At 41.2% G+C, this 17,007-nt stretch overlaps 1 protein-coding gene across 12 annotated transcripts in view; it reads right to left on the bottom strand.

The window, feature by feature from the left end:
* Window positions 1–17,007, bottom strand: part of FNBP1 (formin binding protein 1) — an 89,650-nt gene that overhangs the window by 13,340 nt on the left and 59,303 nt on the right. For 5 of the 12 annotated variants that reach the window (XM_066332745.1, XM_066332747.1, XM_066332748.1 and 2 more), the window contains exons 7-9: window positions 13,529–13,657; window positions 11,644–11,790; window positions 8,008–8,205 (exon numbers count right to left, since the gene is read on the bottom strand). In XM_066332745.1, the coding sequence (XP_066188842.1) occupies window positions 8,008–8,205; window positions 11,644–11,790; window positions 13,529–13,657 (474 nt within the window). Of the gene's footprint in view, window positions 1–1,490; window positions 1,578–6,467; window positions 6,651–8,007; window positions 8,206–11,643; window positions 11,791–13,528; window positions 13,658–17,007 lie in introns of all 12 variants that reach the window. The other 7 variants (XM_066332737.1, XM_066332740.1, XM_066332738.1 and 4 more) reach the window with 4 other exon arrangements.

Genomic DNA, 17,007 nt, shown 5'->3' on the forward strand with positions numbered 1-17,007 from the left:
ATTCACCCTCTGAGCTAAAGAGGCCATTAAAAAAATAAAGCAAACAAAACCAATCCATTGGAGAGAGTAATCAAAGAAGGAGAAAGAATGGTCTGAAGAAATTCAGCATAGGCAGCTTGTGTTTGCATCATTGCTTTAGCACTCCTGTGAACTTTAGCATAGACATGATCAGCACAAATTGAGTTTCTTGTACATAGATACAGACAAGACTCATGGTGCAGAATAAATATTTACCTATGAAGCACTCTAAAAAGGCACAAATGTATGCTACATGCGCTAGTGGCTAAACACTACTCACTCTAAAGGCACTAAATACTGCGGAGAATCATCTGCATCAAGGCTATTCTTTTGCTGCAAATTCAGCAAATTTGAAAGGGATTACAGACACTGTATGCCCAATTCTTTTGCTGTTAAGTATGACAAAAATAGAGAACTTATTAATAGCATTTCCAAATAGTACATCAGGGATTGTTATAACCAGTATAAATAAAGCAGTTCATAGGCTGGAAACAATGAAATGCTGAAATAAGTCATATTCACAGTTTTCCATTTCAGAAATTTATTGGTAATTTTACGTGACAGTGATTCAGTTTCTATAAACAAATAGAAGCAGATTGAAAATAAATCTGCATTGAACACTACATAACTACTTTTGCCCATTCTGTTGGGTTTTCACAGCTAGAAACTTGCTCACAGCTCCTGGGAGAACAAAGGCATTTCCCCCCCACAATGATCAAATAAGTTATATTTCCTTGAAATGAGCAAATGTGTTTCAAGCTGTCAATTTAAACCAAGCCTAGCTTAGTCTTGCAAGGAAAAAATGAAGACTCTAAGAGCCACAAGCTTCAATAACACATGAGAGAGCATGAAAGCCAGCAGGTCCATGTGTTATTGGACAGTCACGGCCACTAACCTCACTTACAGAAAACAGGGTTGAAATGAATTACTGGACTTCCATACATACAACCAAGAGGTAATTTTCTTTTCTTTCCTTTTTTTTCTTTTTTTTTTTTTTTTTTTTTTTTAGTGACCCTGTAACAATCTCCCCATACTCTGCTTTGTCCAAGTAGCAGATTCAGAGGTCACATATCTTGATTCCATGAACTATCATCATTATAGACAGCTCACAGAAGCTTCCAAAGGCTCTAGGGAATGCTCCACAACCAAGGCACAGAATTCTTGTCCATCAGGGCTCGTGATGCTCAAGACTGCATTCATTAAATCATTAAAAATAAATGTGCAGAACCTGTTTGCGACACTTTGAATTTCAGAGGTCCAGCACCTTTCATTGTGCCAATTTCAGCATTTCCAGGGCTAGCAGACATTATCTTTCCTGCACATCACACCGTAAGCTGCCACTTGCCTCCCACCAAATTTTCCTTGGCTCTTTGACAAAGCACATTCCCACAGCACACTCGGGCTGGCGTTGTAAGTGGGGTTAGCGACTGTGTAGCAACAGTATGGGCTGATCACACCATACTCAGACTTACAACATATTCCCTAGCCTCAATGGCACACGTGGGTGTCCCTAAAGTCCTCTTCATGAGTTCTTTGTGAATATACAAAGACTGTGTCTGCTGGTGAGTCAGCAAGAGAAAACACACATTGGTTACACCGGGGATGAGCACGGCACCTCTGTGTTCACTGCTTCTATAGCAAAAGACAGCTTGGTGTTTAACTGCCTTTAAAGTGCAGAGTGGGAACCTCCTGGTGGATATTAAAGAGTTCAGCATGCTCAGAGATCAGAAAACATGGTATTTTTAAATGCTCGTTTGAATACCAAGGTCAGAAAACACCTTTCTCGGTACTAGAACAAACCATGGATTTAATGACCCCACCCTCCGAAAAGTCCCAGTCTTGGCACAGAGAGAGACTTAAGTTAGAACAGCAAGTGCTCCCAGGGCAGGGAGCAGAACAGGTTGGAGAAGAGGTGTTTGCTTGCTGTCTCTGCATGCTCACAGAACAACAAAGTACTGATCAGTATGGCAGATTCAGAGCTCGGTGTGGAGGGACAGGAGTGCACAGAGTGTCAGGAGACGGGCGGGGAGGGACAACGGCAACGGGTGCAATGGAAATAAAATCACATTGTAATGAAGTCAACAACTTCCACTAGAAGGGAAACCACAAAATTTCCTCCATGTGCTTTATGGAACTTGGATGCTGGCAGTAAGATCTGCCCCAGCTCAGTCACTTCCCAGGCTCTGGGGAGAGGGAGGAAAGCCAAATCCACACAGTGCACATGGAGTCATTCGAAGGTGTAAGTTCTACCCCCTGGATGTTGTTAGTTTGGAGGAATTGCTCTTTAAAAAAAAGGTGCTGATGTTACTGCCGCTGCAGCAATAAAACTAAAGAACACACAATTAGTACCAACCAGAAGAATACCAAGTTTCTTTTGTCCTCAAAATGAAATTAGAAAAAGCAGAGCAAGCATAAATGAAATTGTAAGTTATGTAACTGGTTCCTCATTCTTTGTGCTCTTCTGGCTTTAACTTCCCTAAAGAGATGAAGTTGATTTGAAGTGCTACGCTAATTTTATAGTGTCTTTTACAGCAGCTAGTAGAAAAAACAGTCACAAAAAAATGCATGACAGTTTTTTCCCCTTCTGGTTCTGATCCATAATAAGTGCTCTAACAGTTTTATGGTATTCTTTATAATGGACATTTCTGCTGCTGAGATTAGAAGAAAAAAGCTTTGAGGAAAACACAAAAATGTGATTAGAAAACCATAGACTAGAGTCAGCACCTAAGTATTTGATATTTTTGTTGTTTTTTAAACAGACTAGTATTTCATATTGGCACTGACCACTGATACTGGTATTAGCGCCTCCACATTCACTTTGCATCTGTTGTGAATTGTTCAGGCATCTGTTTCTTTCCATGAAAACAAGATTCATTGGATTTTTGGTTTGGAAGCAAAATTAAAACCAGACTGGGCACAGGACTTATCATAGCTAATGATATAATTTGTGTTAAGAGTCATCAGTGATTTTGCCAAATGCAACCTAAGATGCTAAACCAAAACTTTATAAGCAAATTGCTAAAACACACTCGCTCTCCAGACACGTTCTAATCTCACAGATTTCATGGAGGAGTTGTATAGGAATCCATTCAAGTGTTATGTTTCAAGGATCAATTACAATGTGCAATTCCTGCTGCTGGAATTCACCCTACTACAGTCTCAGGACCTAATAATGTCAAATAGTTACTTTTCTTTTCCTTAAGTCAGTGCAAAAAGGAGTGTGATCCCATTTTTTTCTGAAATAAACTTCTTTTCCCTGGCTTTGTAGGATTTGAGAGCTTAGGTTATCACGAAATCCAGGAAGCACCTGCTTGGCAATTTGGCTGACTACTCTAAAATAAGACCTAAAGAGCCTTGTGGGCACCTTCACTGAAGGTGTCTGGAGTGGAATTCTGCCAAGGAACAAACCCAGCAGTGCAGAGACAATTCAGAGCAAATGAAATGATCCAAACTCCTGTTACACTGTGCTGCCCTGCTGCTCCCTGCATGACCTTCCAAAAAGCTGATTCTCTGATGTACAGATCAAATGTTCTTCTGTGCAGAGGAGAATTCCACCCTACATCCTCCTTATTCCACTGGGAACATCACAGTCCAGTGTTCCTGACATTAATGTTCGTGCTCCTGAGCAAAATCGAGATTTTTTTTTTGATTTTACAGGGGAATGAACAACAACTGAATAAAGGAAATCTTACTAAACTTAATAAGGTCAAAGCAGAATTAACAGTATTGTCTAGTTGTACCTAATATAGCAGGGGTCATATCAACTGTAAGAAATACCAAGCACTCATTTTTCACCTGATAAATTAAAAGGATTTGTGGGTGGTTCTTGATTTTCTTTTTTGCCTGGTTAGAATGATTTTATTTTTAAAGGTCATAAGGCACTTTGATGATCTCTTAAGTCTGACCATTTGCAAAATACAAATCACCAAGGACCTATAAAATGTGAATTTGACAAGTCTCCAAATGAGACAGAGAGCAAGCTGCCAGAGGTTTGCAGCCTTTCCTCCTCCTCCATCTCTCTGGATGATCCAAGGGGCCTGAATTCATCCCTCTGGGATAAGAGATGATGATCTGAACACTGGACTCCAAATCCTCAGGATGAGTCAGGCAGGAAAAGTATTTACATACAAACATCCTGGTAGCCTGACAGGGGAAGGAAATGAAATAGCAAAAGAACACAGTGAAAGGTTTAAATGAAGATTTAGCAATAGCCCTTCTCTGCACATTCTCAATGAATGTGTCAGCAGAAATTTCAGGGATTCCAGAGAAGACTATAGGACATTGTTCTCATTACTTTGCCTTTCACACAAAGCACTTAAAACAATATGGCATGCAGAATTCTGAAGGTGTGCTTGGAATTCTTAGATAGTTAATACATAAAATAATGGCTTCCTTCAGGAACTATTAAAAGCAATTAGTTATAATTGCTTATATGGCCAAGCAGTCAGTCAATAGGGATTTCTACATTTGAAATACAAACTGGTGACGTGCCCATGGAACTACAAACCAGTACTTTTTTAGTCAAGTAGGAAATACTCAGCACTACTTCCAACATTCTGTTCTCTGAATGTCTCTATGGAGCATTAGATTGCAACACACCTCCTGACTTACAGCACTGCCTTCACCCCAAAGTGACCCAGCACTGCCCAGGACAAGGAGGGCTCTAGATGCCACCCCTGGAATTGTGCCACCACCCAGCACATCCTCAGCTCTGCTGCTGCACAAGCAGAACTGAAACTGTCTGCACCTGCAAAAACCACTGAGAAAAGATGCTCTGAGCCAAACTGCAACTGAGGAAAGGAGGGACATGTACATAACCTGCCTTTGGATGGCTTAGAAACTTCCCACTTCCCCAGTGAAACAGGGATGGGAAGAAATGGGATTTTTTTGTGTTCTGAGTGTCCCATCAAATGGCAATTTCCTAGCAAAGAACTGAAACTGTTTAAAACATCTTTATTTTTATCTGTTCTGTCTGTAACCAGATGAGACAGTGCATTGTTTACAGCGCTGTTCTCAGTTCTTTGTAACCAACCACTGAAGTTCCCCATGGAAATCATCTCTGCTTTTATACAGATCCAGTGCTCCATCCTAAATGAGTGCCTGGAAGAGAATCTGAGCTTTTAAAAGTAGTCACTTCCTGACTGTTACTGTCTGCTCTAAAAAACATTTAAAATACTGAACACTTTGGTCTCCTTCCTGTAATTTTTACAGGAGAAAATAATTCTTAGGACTTTCACCTAGGAGGCAAAGCCACGCTGTGCCAGCGAATTTTTAGTAGAACCATGTCATGTGTGAGATTCTGGGAAGATAAAGTCTTATTTTTATTTGAAAAATAGAATTTAATCTCAGGGACCTGACATTTTATTTATTGCTTATGAAGACCACCACTGAGAGGATAGAGGATTTAATGCCACACAAACACTTCAACATTGGTTTATGAATATAACCACAGCTGCTGTCAGCAACAGGAACAGCAGCTGACCTGGAAAACCTCAGGGCATATTTCCTTCTTTATCAGCAGCAAAGGAGACAGGGACACTGAACTTGGAACAGTGGAGATGTGTCACAAAGTGTTGGTCCAGTGTGACCTAAACCCAGGTGAATCCCCACATCAGCCATGGAGGCTTTCAGCATCTTTCCACCATACAAGGCTTAAACCAGCACTAACACATGGCACTGCAGCTGCTGGCAGGGGAATCCCAAATCCTGCTCCCTCAGAACCTTTCCTCTGTCATTTGGAACTTGCACACTGCACCAATAAAGCTTTTGCACACAATATCATTTTAAACTGTGCATCATGGTGCTGAGAATTGTGTCCCAGCCTCCCCTGACCTGGCAGCCTTAGAGCACACAGGGACCATGGAAAGCCTTTGTCACCACTCAGAATCAGTTCACCTTTATCTCACCAGTTTCTTATGTCAAGACTCAGTTACTGCACAAACTAACACTGTAGCACTTAAAACATGAGCTGAGGCCCAGGGACTGGAGCAGAAGTTCCCACTGCTCCAGCAACAATGTCACATCACTCCAGATTGAACTTGTACCAACTGAAATCACCACTATTATCTCCTAGCATCCCTCCTAATTTACTCTTCTCACACAGACAGCGAGCTGAACCCACCCTGCAGAGAGAAAAACTAAAACCCTAAGACTTCTTACTCCATGTTCAGCTCCCCCCTTTCTGTATTTTGTCCAACCCCTCCTCCCCCAAGACACTCAGATGAGTAATTTCCATCAGCAGCTGTACTTTTTGTGGTTTCATTGTGGGGGTTTTGACTACAAATGGCTTTATAGGTTGGCAACCCTTGGATTTGTCTGCATGTTATGATAAAACACAATGGAACTCTTCACAAAACAAAAGTTTTTACATAACAGAACGTGCAATAAAAGCGCAAGAAAGAAAAGAAAGAGAGAGAGAGAGAGAGAGAGGTATCCAGAGGAGAACTTACCCCGCGCTTTAGGCTCCTGAAGCAGTGGATTTTGGGTTTGGAGGTCATGAACTCGTTGAAGCGATGGGAGAGGGGTTCCTTTTGCTGCTTGGGAGACTGGGGGCCGTTGGGAACAGCAGAGGGTGAGGCAGAGGCAGGGGGAGGAGGAGGGGGCTGATGGGGGGATGTTAAAAGGGACATAAGCTACGTATAAGAGATGGAGAAGTGACAGAATAAAAACCAAAAATAAAAAGATAAAACACAAAACGAAAATAAGCATCAAAACCAATATTTGAAATCCAGAGAAAAAAAACAATTAAATAATTAAATATTAAAGGCCATGGTTCAAAAGAGGGGAGAGAGCAGTAGTTAAGAATCGTGTTAAATGAAGAGTTGTGATAAATGAAAGTATTAGTAAGTGATGCAACAGAAAAGTAACATAAAAGTAATTTGAAGGAAGCTCATGCAGACTCTTCCATGCAGCACTATCCCCATAAATTGCCCTGTTCTGCTCTGTGGACAGCTCGGAATAATGCATATGGATAGAGCTTTCAAATACCTGAATTTAAATGGATCAGATAAGGAAGGTACCTTAGTGCCCAGTAGCGTTTCTATTATCTGGAAAACAACAAACCACATTCCTCCTGCTTCCAAATCATACCTCAGCAATGTGCATCACACTTCACTTGTACAGATCATTCTATGAATTTGCTCAGTCCTGGTTGTGTTTTTATTCTGGCTACACTGATGTAAGCACCAGACAGCGAGTCCTCTCTCACACCAGCAGTACAGGAATGACCCCTTGTGAACAGGGAGATTTTTAAAACTCACATTTAAGTGGTTTGGTAAAAGTATAAGAGCAAGAGTGAGATCAAAAAAACGAAGCTATTCTGGGCTTCCATCAGTGTTACTGAAACCTGATTGAGTCCAGTCCCCCTGACATGTCCTGGTAACCCCAGATAAATGCTGCCATGCATTATGGTGTAAAGTATGACAGTGGAATGAAAAAGGTTTAATGGGTACATAAGTTAATGTGGTCTTTTAAACAGTCAACTGCTCAGTTAGTTACGCTCCATTAGTTGTGTTTCAGAGTGAATCCCAGCAATTCCCTGTTCCCAGCCACCCACCTGCTGACCCCAGTGCACAGACTGGAAAGACAACGCAAATGGAAAGCCAAGGAGAGTCTGAGGAGTGTCAAAACAGTAAGGCCACATTGAAGCCTCCCACAGGTAACAATGTTAGTTGGCACACATGGCACTAGGTAAGTGGTTAACAACTCCTTCTCTGAGTTAGGAACAGAAATGGACCATGGCAGAGACGTGACAACTTAAATTAAAAACTGCAACATAATTAATGAAATTATACAAGAAAAAAAATTAAAGTTATAAAGAAACTTAAGTAACCAAAGACTACAACAAAACACCATATTAAGACATCAGTTATTAACTTTCTGAATCTAAAATTGTCTTTAAAAAAACTCAACTTGCCAAGATTATTAGACAAGACACAAGTTATTGACAAAACACATACTAACACCAAGCTCAAGTTTGCAAATCAGTACCTTATTTTTCTTGATGAATGGCCATAACTTGCCCTTGGATTTGCTACCGAACTTGGGCTCTGACTTCCCATCCCCTCTGGAGTTGGAAAGGCTGGATTCAGACACTGTCCTCTTCATGGGCTGTGTGAAATCCTCAAAGTCAACGTCTCCTGGAGGCTCAAACCCTGATTTAAAGGCTTCTATTACCATCTGGGAATCCTGGAATGGGACAGATCCAGCACAAGTGTAAACATCTCAGCTGAGGCTTGACATCAAATTGGTGCCACATCAAGGCAGAACAAGAAGTTTGTCTGTGTGGACCCAACCCTGGGAGTGACCAGGCTCACTCCTGGGAATGAATGCCCTTCCAGAGCCCAGGGTCAATACAAACCTCTCCACCTTGTGCTGAAAAGGACCAAGAGCTTATGAACTTTACTGACTAGAAAAGCATATCACACTTCAGTAAGGGATTCATAACAAAGATTTAAGGTACAGATTTGCTGGGAATACAGCTGTTAGCAAATCAAAGGAAAATCCCAATAAATTCTCCTATAAAACAGAGCTCGTGTGATAACGCTGCCACAAGTCAACAGTGAATTTAGTGACAGTAAATGACTGTAAATGTTTCATGAGCTTTACCCAACATCTGAGCAGTCCAAGGTCACAGCAGCAGCCCCGTGCCCTGGTGTGGGAGTCACTGAAGCCACATTCCCTTTTGGCACTGCCAGGAGGGATCTACATCAGCCACAAACTGGCTGTAGACTGTGTACAGTGGTTTTGCTCTTTTGTTTTGGACAGAGGGAAAAGAAAAAAAGAACAAATCAAAGCCAAACAAATCCATAGCACTTTTCCTACTCAAGTCTGCAAACAAAATTAATTATACATAAGATCAAATTCAGACTTCAGCCTGCCAAATGCATTTAAATCTAATGGACTCAGGAAAAAATATCCTAATAGACTTCTTATCTACTTGTTTTCTTGGGAGGAGAGATTATGTTATACTCTAACCGCCGTATTCCAAGATCACTAGAGACTCTGTGCCTTGGCACACAAATACCTTATTATTCCCTAGAGAAGAGCATCACTGCCCTGTTACATAAAAAAGAACTTGTTGCTTTGAAGGCATTTCACAGGTTCTGTGAATGGCTGCAGGTAAAATGCTATTCAGGAGAAATCTATTGGGATATAAACATATCCAGAGGCCAGGCTCCATTGAGAAAAACAGACATAGGAAGAGCTTTGCAAAAGTCTTCACAGGATTGTGAAGATCCACATGGATTTAAGATCCTCAATCTCTCAGGTGGCACCATGAAATTCCTACATGAGTTTTAGGGAGGCAGAACAACACTTTCCATTATCCCATCCTTGTTTGATACTAAAACTTCCTGAGATCTAAACTTGAAGATATTTTTAGTGATAAGACATGAAAGCAAGATGAAGAAAGATTAGAGAAGAGGGGGAAAGAGTGGGACAAGCTGAGTGAATTGGGACTGTTCAGCCTGGAAAAGGGAAGGCTTTGGGGTGACTCAACTGCTGCCTTCCAGTACTCTAAGGGGAGCCTACAGGAAAGATGGAGAGAAACTATTTACAAGAGCCTGGAGTCTGTGGATGCCCCATTCTTGGAAGTAGTCCAGGCCAGGCTGAACAGGGCTTGGAGCAGCCTGGGGTAGTGGAAGGTGTCCCTGCCCATGACAGGGGGTGGAACTGGATGGGTTTAAGATCCCACCCAAATCATTCTCTAAGAGATTACACTACGTTATATTAAATACTCCACTGGTATTTTATCCTATACATGGAGCTTTTCACTTTTTCCTCTCTGAATTTTACAGTGTTCCTTCCATTGATTCAAATCATTCCACTACAATGTAGCTAAAAATAACCAGCATGCTCCATATATCACAGAGATAATGTCATAACAGGAACTCCAAGCCCATAACAAATTAATTTTATCTGCTCCTGGAGTCCTCTGAATCAGGTTCTGCACAGGTTCACCTGGCAGTCACCACAGCTCACACTTGCCACACGACCTTTGTGTTGTTCAGGGGTGAGAAAGGGGAAGTGGAAAAACACACATTTAAAACTTCCTTAGAAACACAATAGCAGCAAATCAGTATTCCCTGCTAAGTCCAGGCAGTTTCTACTGGCATTAACAGGAATTCTATGCAGTGCAATGAGGGCATAAAGCAATCCCATTTACACAGTTGCATGTTTAGTAATTAATTCAGCACTTCCATTATAATCAACACAGTTAAAAATTACTGCTGCAGAGATAAAAAAACCCTTGATCATATTTAAGGAAAAAAGAAACCTCTTTATGAGCATAACTACATAGAACACACTAAACTCTTTGTAGCTGCATAGATATAACTATTTTGGTTAAATACATTTTTGTCAGCACAGTGTTTACAGGAGATCCTGGTAAAACCAGTTATCAATGCTCAAAGTCATAACTTTCCAATGTCACACTTGTGTATGAGTCAATATGAACTTATTTGTGAGCAAGAGAATATGAAATTCACCCTGATTCAAACATCCAGCTTAAGTTTCATTTGTGTTTTGCCAAGACTCAGGCAGAGCATAGGCTGAGGTATGAATCTCCCCAGCATGATTTCACCATGCAGCACCAAAAGCTGTACCTCAACCAGGGTATGTTGCTCTAATATGGGAATCATGCCCCAGTTCCTCCTTTTCCCACTCAGAGAGTGGTTTTCAGACCCCTGAGTTTCCCAGGCTGCTCTCTGTGAGAGCAACTGCTGAACAGAGACTAGAGGATGAATTTCAAAACTTCAGCCTCGGGCTAATGCTGCCATTCATAGCTGCAGGCACTGAGGAGCTCAGAAAAGACTCCAGTGAAAAAACATGTATGGGAAATTCAAACAGGCAGCAAGACACACACTGTCAAGTGTTTGAAGCACTAATGTCATCCAGGAGAAAGGCTGGAAGAACAGAGGCTTCATGTAGGAAGGGAGCAGATAATTCTGCAAACAAAACAGAAAACACATTTGCCTTTGTGGTCACTGTACATCAGGGAGCTCAACCAAAATCTTTATCAGCCTTTCTATCAGAGAGGTTTCTTTGCATCCTGTAATGGAAAATAATGCTCAGAAATCAAGATTTGCTCATTTACAGATTGCCAGCAAACCTCAAACCTGCAAAGAAATATTTTACAGAAAGATTTTGCAACAGTTCATGTAGGCAATACTTGAAATATTTTCATTATTATAAAGCTACCTGCAATTAAGACATTTCTGAAACATTCAGTTTTCTGACGATGAGACATAGAAACCACCTTTATAAGAATTGGTGATTAAATATCTATGTCCAACATAACATGCTGATGCCTACTTTTAAATTACAATATTTCAAAATGTAGTTATCTTATTAAAATGAGAGAATAGTCCTTAATAAAAAAACCAAACTAACAAAAAAAAAAAAGCCCAAAATAAAAAATACTGCAGGAAAGGCATTTCTGGGTGTTAAGCAGATTTGGGAAATAATCTGAGCACACCCTGCCTCAGACAAAGCAGCTTGGGACAAGAAGCTGTTCTTTGGTTTAGTTCTGTGACTGCAAAGGTCTTGTGCTGAGCCTGAGCCCAGGATTTCAGTCTCCATAAACGTGAGACCAATACTAAATGTGACAACCAACAGTGAACTTACATTCTTGTGATCCACCGATTCTGCAGCCTTTGTTATCTCATCCAGACACTTCCCAATGATCGGGATCACTTGGCGGTCGACTTCTGCAAAGGTTTTCATGGATTCTCCTATCCTCACGATTCTTCTCTCCTCCATCTCTTGAATTTTCTAAAATATTACATTTCATTCAGGTCAAACATCGAGATTAATTTCACGATTTCACCCAATTTTCCTCTCTGTCAACTACTTTAAAACTTAAGGATTAAATATATTTTTAAGAACAAACTAGGGCAGCTATTCTCAGGAAGGCACCAAGTGATACTGTTCCCTCAAACATCAAATGTCATTCTAAAAGTAATCTCTTTTACTATTACTGGAAATTTTTCAATTAACTTTTTATGTTAAAAAATGCTGATTTGTCAAACCCCAGCTTTAGACTTTTGTAAGGATGGTTCCTAAGGATTTTTAAAGAATTTCTGCATTCATTTTCTTCATTCATTTTCTGTACACGTTCAGAACAATCTTATTTTCATTTCACTGTAGAATCCAAAGAAACAAAGATCTTGATGTCTCCCCTTCTTTTCCCTAAAAGGTAATTTTTTGTGTTTAGGGAGTTCTGTACATCATGGGTTTTGTTCACAGTGCACCATGTATTGATGTTATTCATGTACAATAAAAAAAATCATGTGTTGTTCAAACCACAGCTCCTCATTGCTCAGTGGATTCAGTTCCAGGATCTCCAGCATCTCTTTTCCAGGGGCCTCTCCTTTACCACAGAGGGAAGCTGAATGTGGCATAATTCTGTTATGACAGATTATAGCAGGATCCAAAAGGGCACGAACAGGAGCAGCCCATTTTACACTGGACTGCAAGAGCTGCCAACTTAAAAAACCCCTTTGCCTTGACTGATCCACAAGCAACATCAATCCTCTACAAAACAACTTATTTCAATGTCTAAAAGCAAGCCCTGGAGCTCGGTGGTGCACTGATAGGGAAGAGGGCACATCTGCAGGACTTTAACGTGCTCACCTACATATCAGAGTGCCCATCAGCTCCAGCATTTGCTGGATTCCAGGAACAGTTAATCTCAAGGCATTGGTTTGAATACCATGAGGCAAGAGGAGGTGTCCATTAAGCTCATAAGTTTCAGCAGTGGGTAAGAAAGTGCGTGTTTGCCACGCAAATATCAGCTACTTCTCATCTGATGACGAGCATGTGACTTGCCCCCCCTTGAAAAGGTTGTATTTTCCACTCCTGATGCTCATGACCCATTACAATGGAACAGTCATTTAGAAGTTCTGTTCTACTACATTAACCTCAATTCATTCATTCAAGCACAAACTCAGATCTTCACTCAGAATGAATCTGATGGCTTTTTCATTCTTCCTCTGCAGCCTGTCCTTAGGCACCCTAAGACACAATCAGCAACCTGCTTAAAACCCTTTGGATTCACTGCGGCAGAATTATTGTGGTTCACATTTAAACATCCGTGCAGCCTGATCTGAACACAGGTTATAAAGGGCTGCTGGACTTTACAGATGCAGCAATGCCCAGCTGCTTCCTGCCCCCAACAATGTCAGTGATGCTCTCCCTCATCCCCAGCTGCACAGACACAGGAACTGAACAGAGAAAGATTGTGAGGATTCCAAAGGCTGTCCTCATCTGTCACGACACTTCAACGTCACCTTCCTTGTGTATTATTGACCCCTTTATATCTAATTTAAGAAAAAGAGATAATTTATCCTACCACCTTCTCAGGGTGGCACATTGCATGTAAAATTTGCCAAGAACGACCCCAAAAATATCACCAAAAATTAAAAGTCAGGTTCATGGAATTGAAGTGATGTGCAGTACGTTCTTGTCACAGGATTAGGGGCTACTCTAGAGGCCTGCCAGTAACCCTTACCTGGAAAATGTTTGGTATGTGTGTGTAGTAATGCTCATGCTGTTCACTGTTGAACTTCTGTAGGGTGGAAGAATATTCAGCTTTGCTGTCTTCTGCCATCTGATGTCTCAGCTGGGCTTGCTGTCTTGCCTGAGGAAATACCAATAGAAATTTATAATTTAGGCTACATGGAAAGCAGTTGCCCTGTGGTGCAATTATCCTCATCTTACTTTGCAGGAATATTGGGATATGAGACTAAACACCAGCTTGTGGTTTACTGCTCTTTCGTGAAACATTTAAGCTGCAGTGTGGACAGTGCTGCTGCTCCTTCCTGGGACTACAATGTCCTATTTCATGAACCATTTGGCATTCCATGAAGAACCTCTGTTTGAACTGCCCATCAAACACCAAAACAGGTTGGCCCCTTCACCTGCCCATGGGACAGGCACCTTCCCAGTAAACTTCTGAGCAAACTTCTTACTCCTGCTATGTGCTGGTGGATGTCACCTGATGCTTTCCTCTAATGAGCTGCTTCCCTGTTGGAGAGCAGTGTTTTCTGGGGAAAGGGAAGTGAGAAAAAGCCCAACAGTTTTGTCTCATTTTAGCCAAAGCAATCATGACAAAACCTCCTAACTCTGTGTGCCCTGCAGAGCCCTTTCTCCACACTCCTCACACAGCCCTGGCATGAAGCACCCAAGGAAAGGAGAGCCTGAGCAGCAGCTGAGATGCCTCCCTTCCTATTTTTACCCACACAGATGATTTGCTTTAGTACCCAACATAGCAGAGCACTGGGCAATTAATCTCACTTCTTTCCCTAGAATAATCTGTCCCCAAGTGACCCTTTCATGTTTTCAGATTCCTGCCCTTACAGTTCTGTTCCCAAGGCCTTCTGTTATCTGTTTCACTGCCCAATATTCTTCCCTTACTGCCTCTCCCATCTGTTTGGTTTAGATGCCTTTTCTTTCTTTGCCTTTGGCCTTCATACAGCAGCTCTTCCTTTTCTTCCCTTCCAACATTTCCTATGCCTTCCCCTCACTGAAGCTCCCCCTCCCTGGATGGAGCACTCCTGCTGAATTTCTGACTAATTCCTTAAGACAAGGCAGAGAAATGCTGCTTTAAAAACAGTGTTTCAGGAGGACACAACACAGCAAAGAATTTCAGCATATTTTAAGTGGGCTCCCATTAAAACCAGTTCAGAATAAGGTTATTCTTTGAACTGTTCCAAGCAGACAATAGTTTCCTGACAATAAATCCATGGAATACCAAATCATGGAACGTTTTTGTAATCATAACTGGAAGGTAACAAATTCTGCCAGGAGGTTTTAAATCTCAATTTGTAAAGAAGTAGCCTTCCCCCACATTTGTCAAGTTTGCACATCTCACCTAATAATTTATTTCACCTAAACTCAGATATTGCTTCTGCAGTCGATTGTAGGAATTTCACAGATCCCCTTCAAATTCTTTCTACAGAAATAATTCAAGCAGAACGAGGAGATACTGGGCACTAAGTACATCACAGGAGATGAAACAGTAGCATCAAATGAAGAAAAATGTGACTATAACCAAATAAGTGAATCCAATAAAAGACATATTTTCAACTTTGCTTGTTCCCAGGAGTTTTAACTGTCCACTAACTCCTGCAAAGGATGAGTGCCTAATTCCAGAAAATTCACCTCCAGCAATCAAATTCCAAGAAGCCACATCAATCATTCCCCTGGCCAAGTGCTATAAAGTTTATTAAACCTTACCATCCACACACTCACATACAGCTACATTAAATACGAGTGGAAAACAATATATCTTTGTGCCACAGACACAAATTTACCAGGAGAACAAAGTCAGCCATGGAAAGGCAGGCAGCTGTAAGAGTGGTTCACACTCTTCCTCACATCCCAGCTGCTGCAGATCAATATCCATTTGTGAGGCCCATTCTCCTCATCTACCTAAGAGGAACCCATTGTCTGAGCTGACTTTACACCAGCCCCACTCCCACTCATGCAGCTGCCCCTCTCATTCTTTTCTTAAAAATAATTTTAAATAATGCAACTCAGGAATTTGTCCCTTGACTCCATTGTTGAAGCAGAAAAACAAGAAATCCATTATTACACATTTCCAGGCAGACCCAGCAAGCATTAAAGGCATCAGAGTTCATTCTCATGAGCAAACTCATTGGCTGGATATGACAAAGTAACTCTGAGTTAATGTATACAAGAGTAGACACTCAGTTTCCAAAATAATCTTAACTGGCCTCAAATAAGAGGGGGCAGCAGATGAGTAAATAAAATTGAGTGCATTCCAAAACCAGAACTTTTTTGTATGAGAGCCCTAGTGATGCTTTGTTTCTCTTGGCCATTTAATGCATTTGGCAAGCTTCAACTTGCCAAATGCATTAAATGACCAAGAGACTGTTTAAATATCTTTCCAATGAGGTATTTGGATCTTAAAATAAAAATATTTTTAAAAATCTAGAATTTTTTTATTACTTTATTTCAGTATGTCACTTCCTCTAACATCATCACTTCTAGTATTAAAAGAACTGTACCTTAGAGTGAGACTCTCTCACTCTGTTGAAGCACAGAATGATAAAAACGAGTCAATAATGTTAAGTTTCATATTCAGAATAATGGATGCAGTAGCCCAGAACTGCAGAGAGTCACAGGAGCTATTTCAGGAATAATTTATAGCTGGGTTTTACAGAAAATGAAGTTTTGCTTCTTTGCTGCTCACTTGTGCATGCAAACAGCTTCTGAGGTTTTTTGGGGGCTTCTTAGAGTTAATGTTCAAAGATTTGCTCAGAACAGTATTTCCAGAAGGAAAGGCTTTGGAATAACTTAGGTCTGGAAAAGCAGACGATGACTTCAGATATGGAAGAACAATACTGGGATGCAGCTTTCAGTCAACACATTCTCTCCTTGAACTGGGCAGGGATGAGCGAGCAAGAGCTCAGTTTCCAGCCCCATATGTGAAACACAATCCACCCCTACAGGCTGACAGATTGTTCAAGTTGTAAGAGGTGTCAGGGCCAGAGATTCTGAATGCAGCAAAAATTCCCCTCTTCAAAGGCAGAAAGAATGAGGTCACCTTTCAGCACTGTAGAAAAGCAAAAAGGGTATGTACACCTGAGGGGTTTGTGGGGAGAACAGCAGCGTTTTGCTTCCAAATGCCTGGCACTGCAAAAGATGCACGGATTTCACACATCTCCCATCCCAAAAGTACCTTTGTAACAGTTTTTTGCCCCAAAATAAATGTGCACAGTGCATATAGGTATTGCTTCCTCCCTAAAGTCTGCTTTTGTTAAGGCTGCTTTTGTCTGAACTCACGTGGTAGCACCAAAATCAAAAGGTCACAAATGTAAATGCTGGTCTCATCCAGAAAAGTGTTTCCCAAAACGAAAAGCCCAGGACCTGCAGCACCTCCAGCCTTGCAGGGAGCACACAGGCAAGCTTTGGGCTCTCACTGTCACCAGATGTGAGCAGTCACACCAGGGGATGCTTCTAAAG

Source organism: Sylvia atricapilla, chromosome 19, assembly GCF_009819655.1.
Source record: "Sylvia atricapilla isolate bSylAtr1 chromosome 19, bSylAtr1.pri, whole genome shotgun sequence".
In the NCBI taxonomy this organism is placed as follows: domain Eukaryota; kingdom Metazoa; phylum Chordata; class Aves; order Passeriformes; family Sylviidae; genus Sylvia; species Sylvia atricapilla.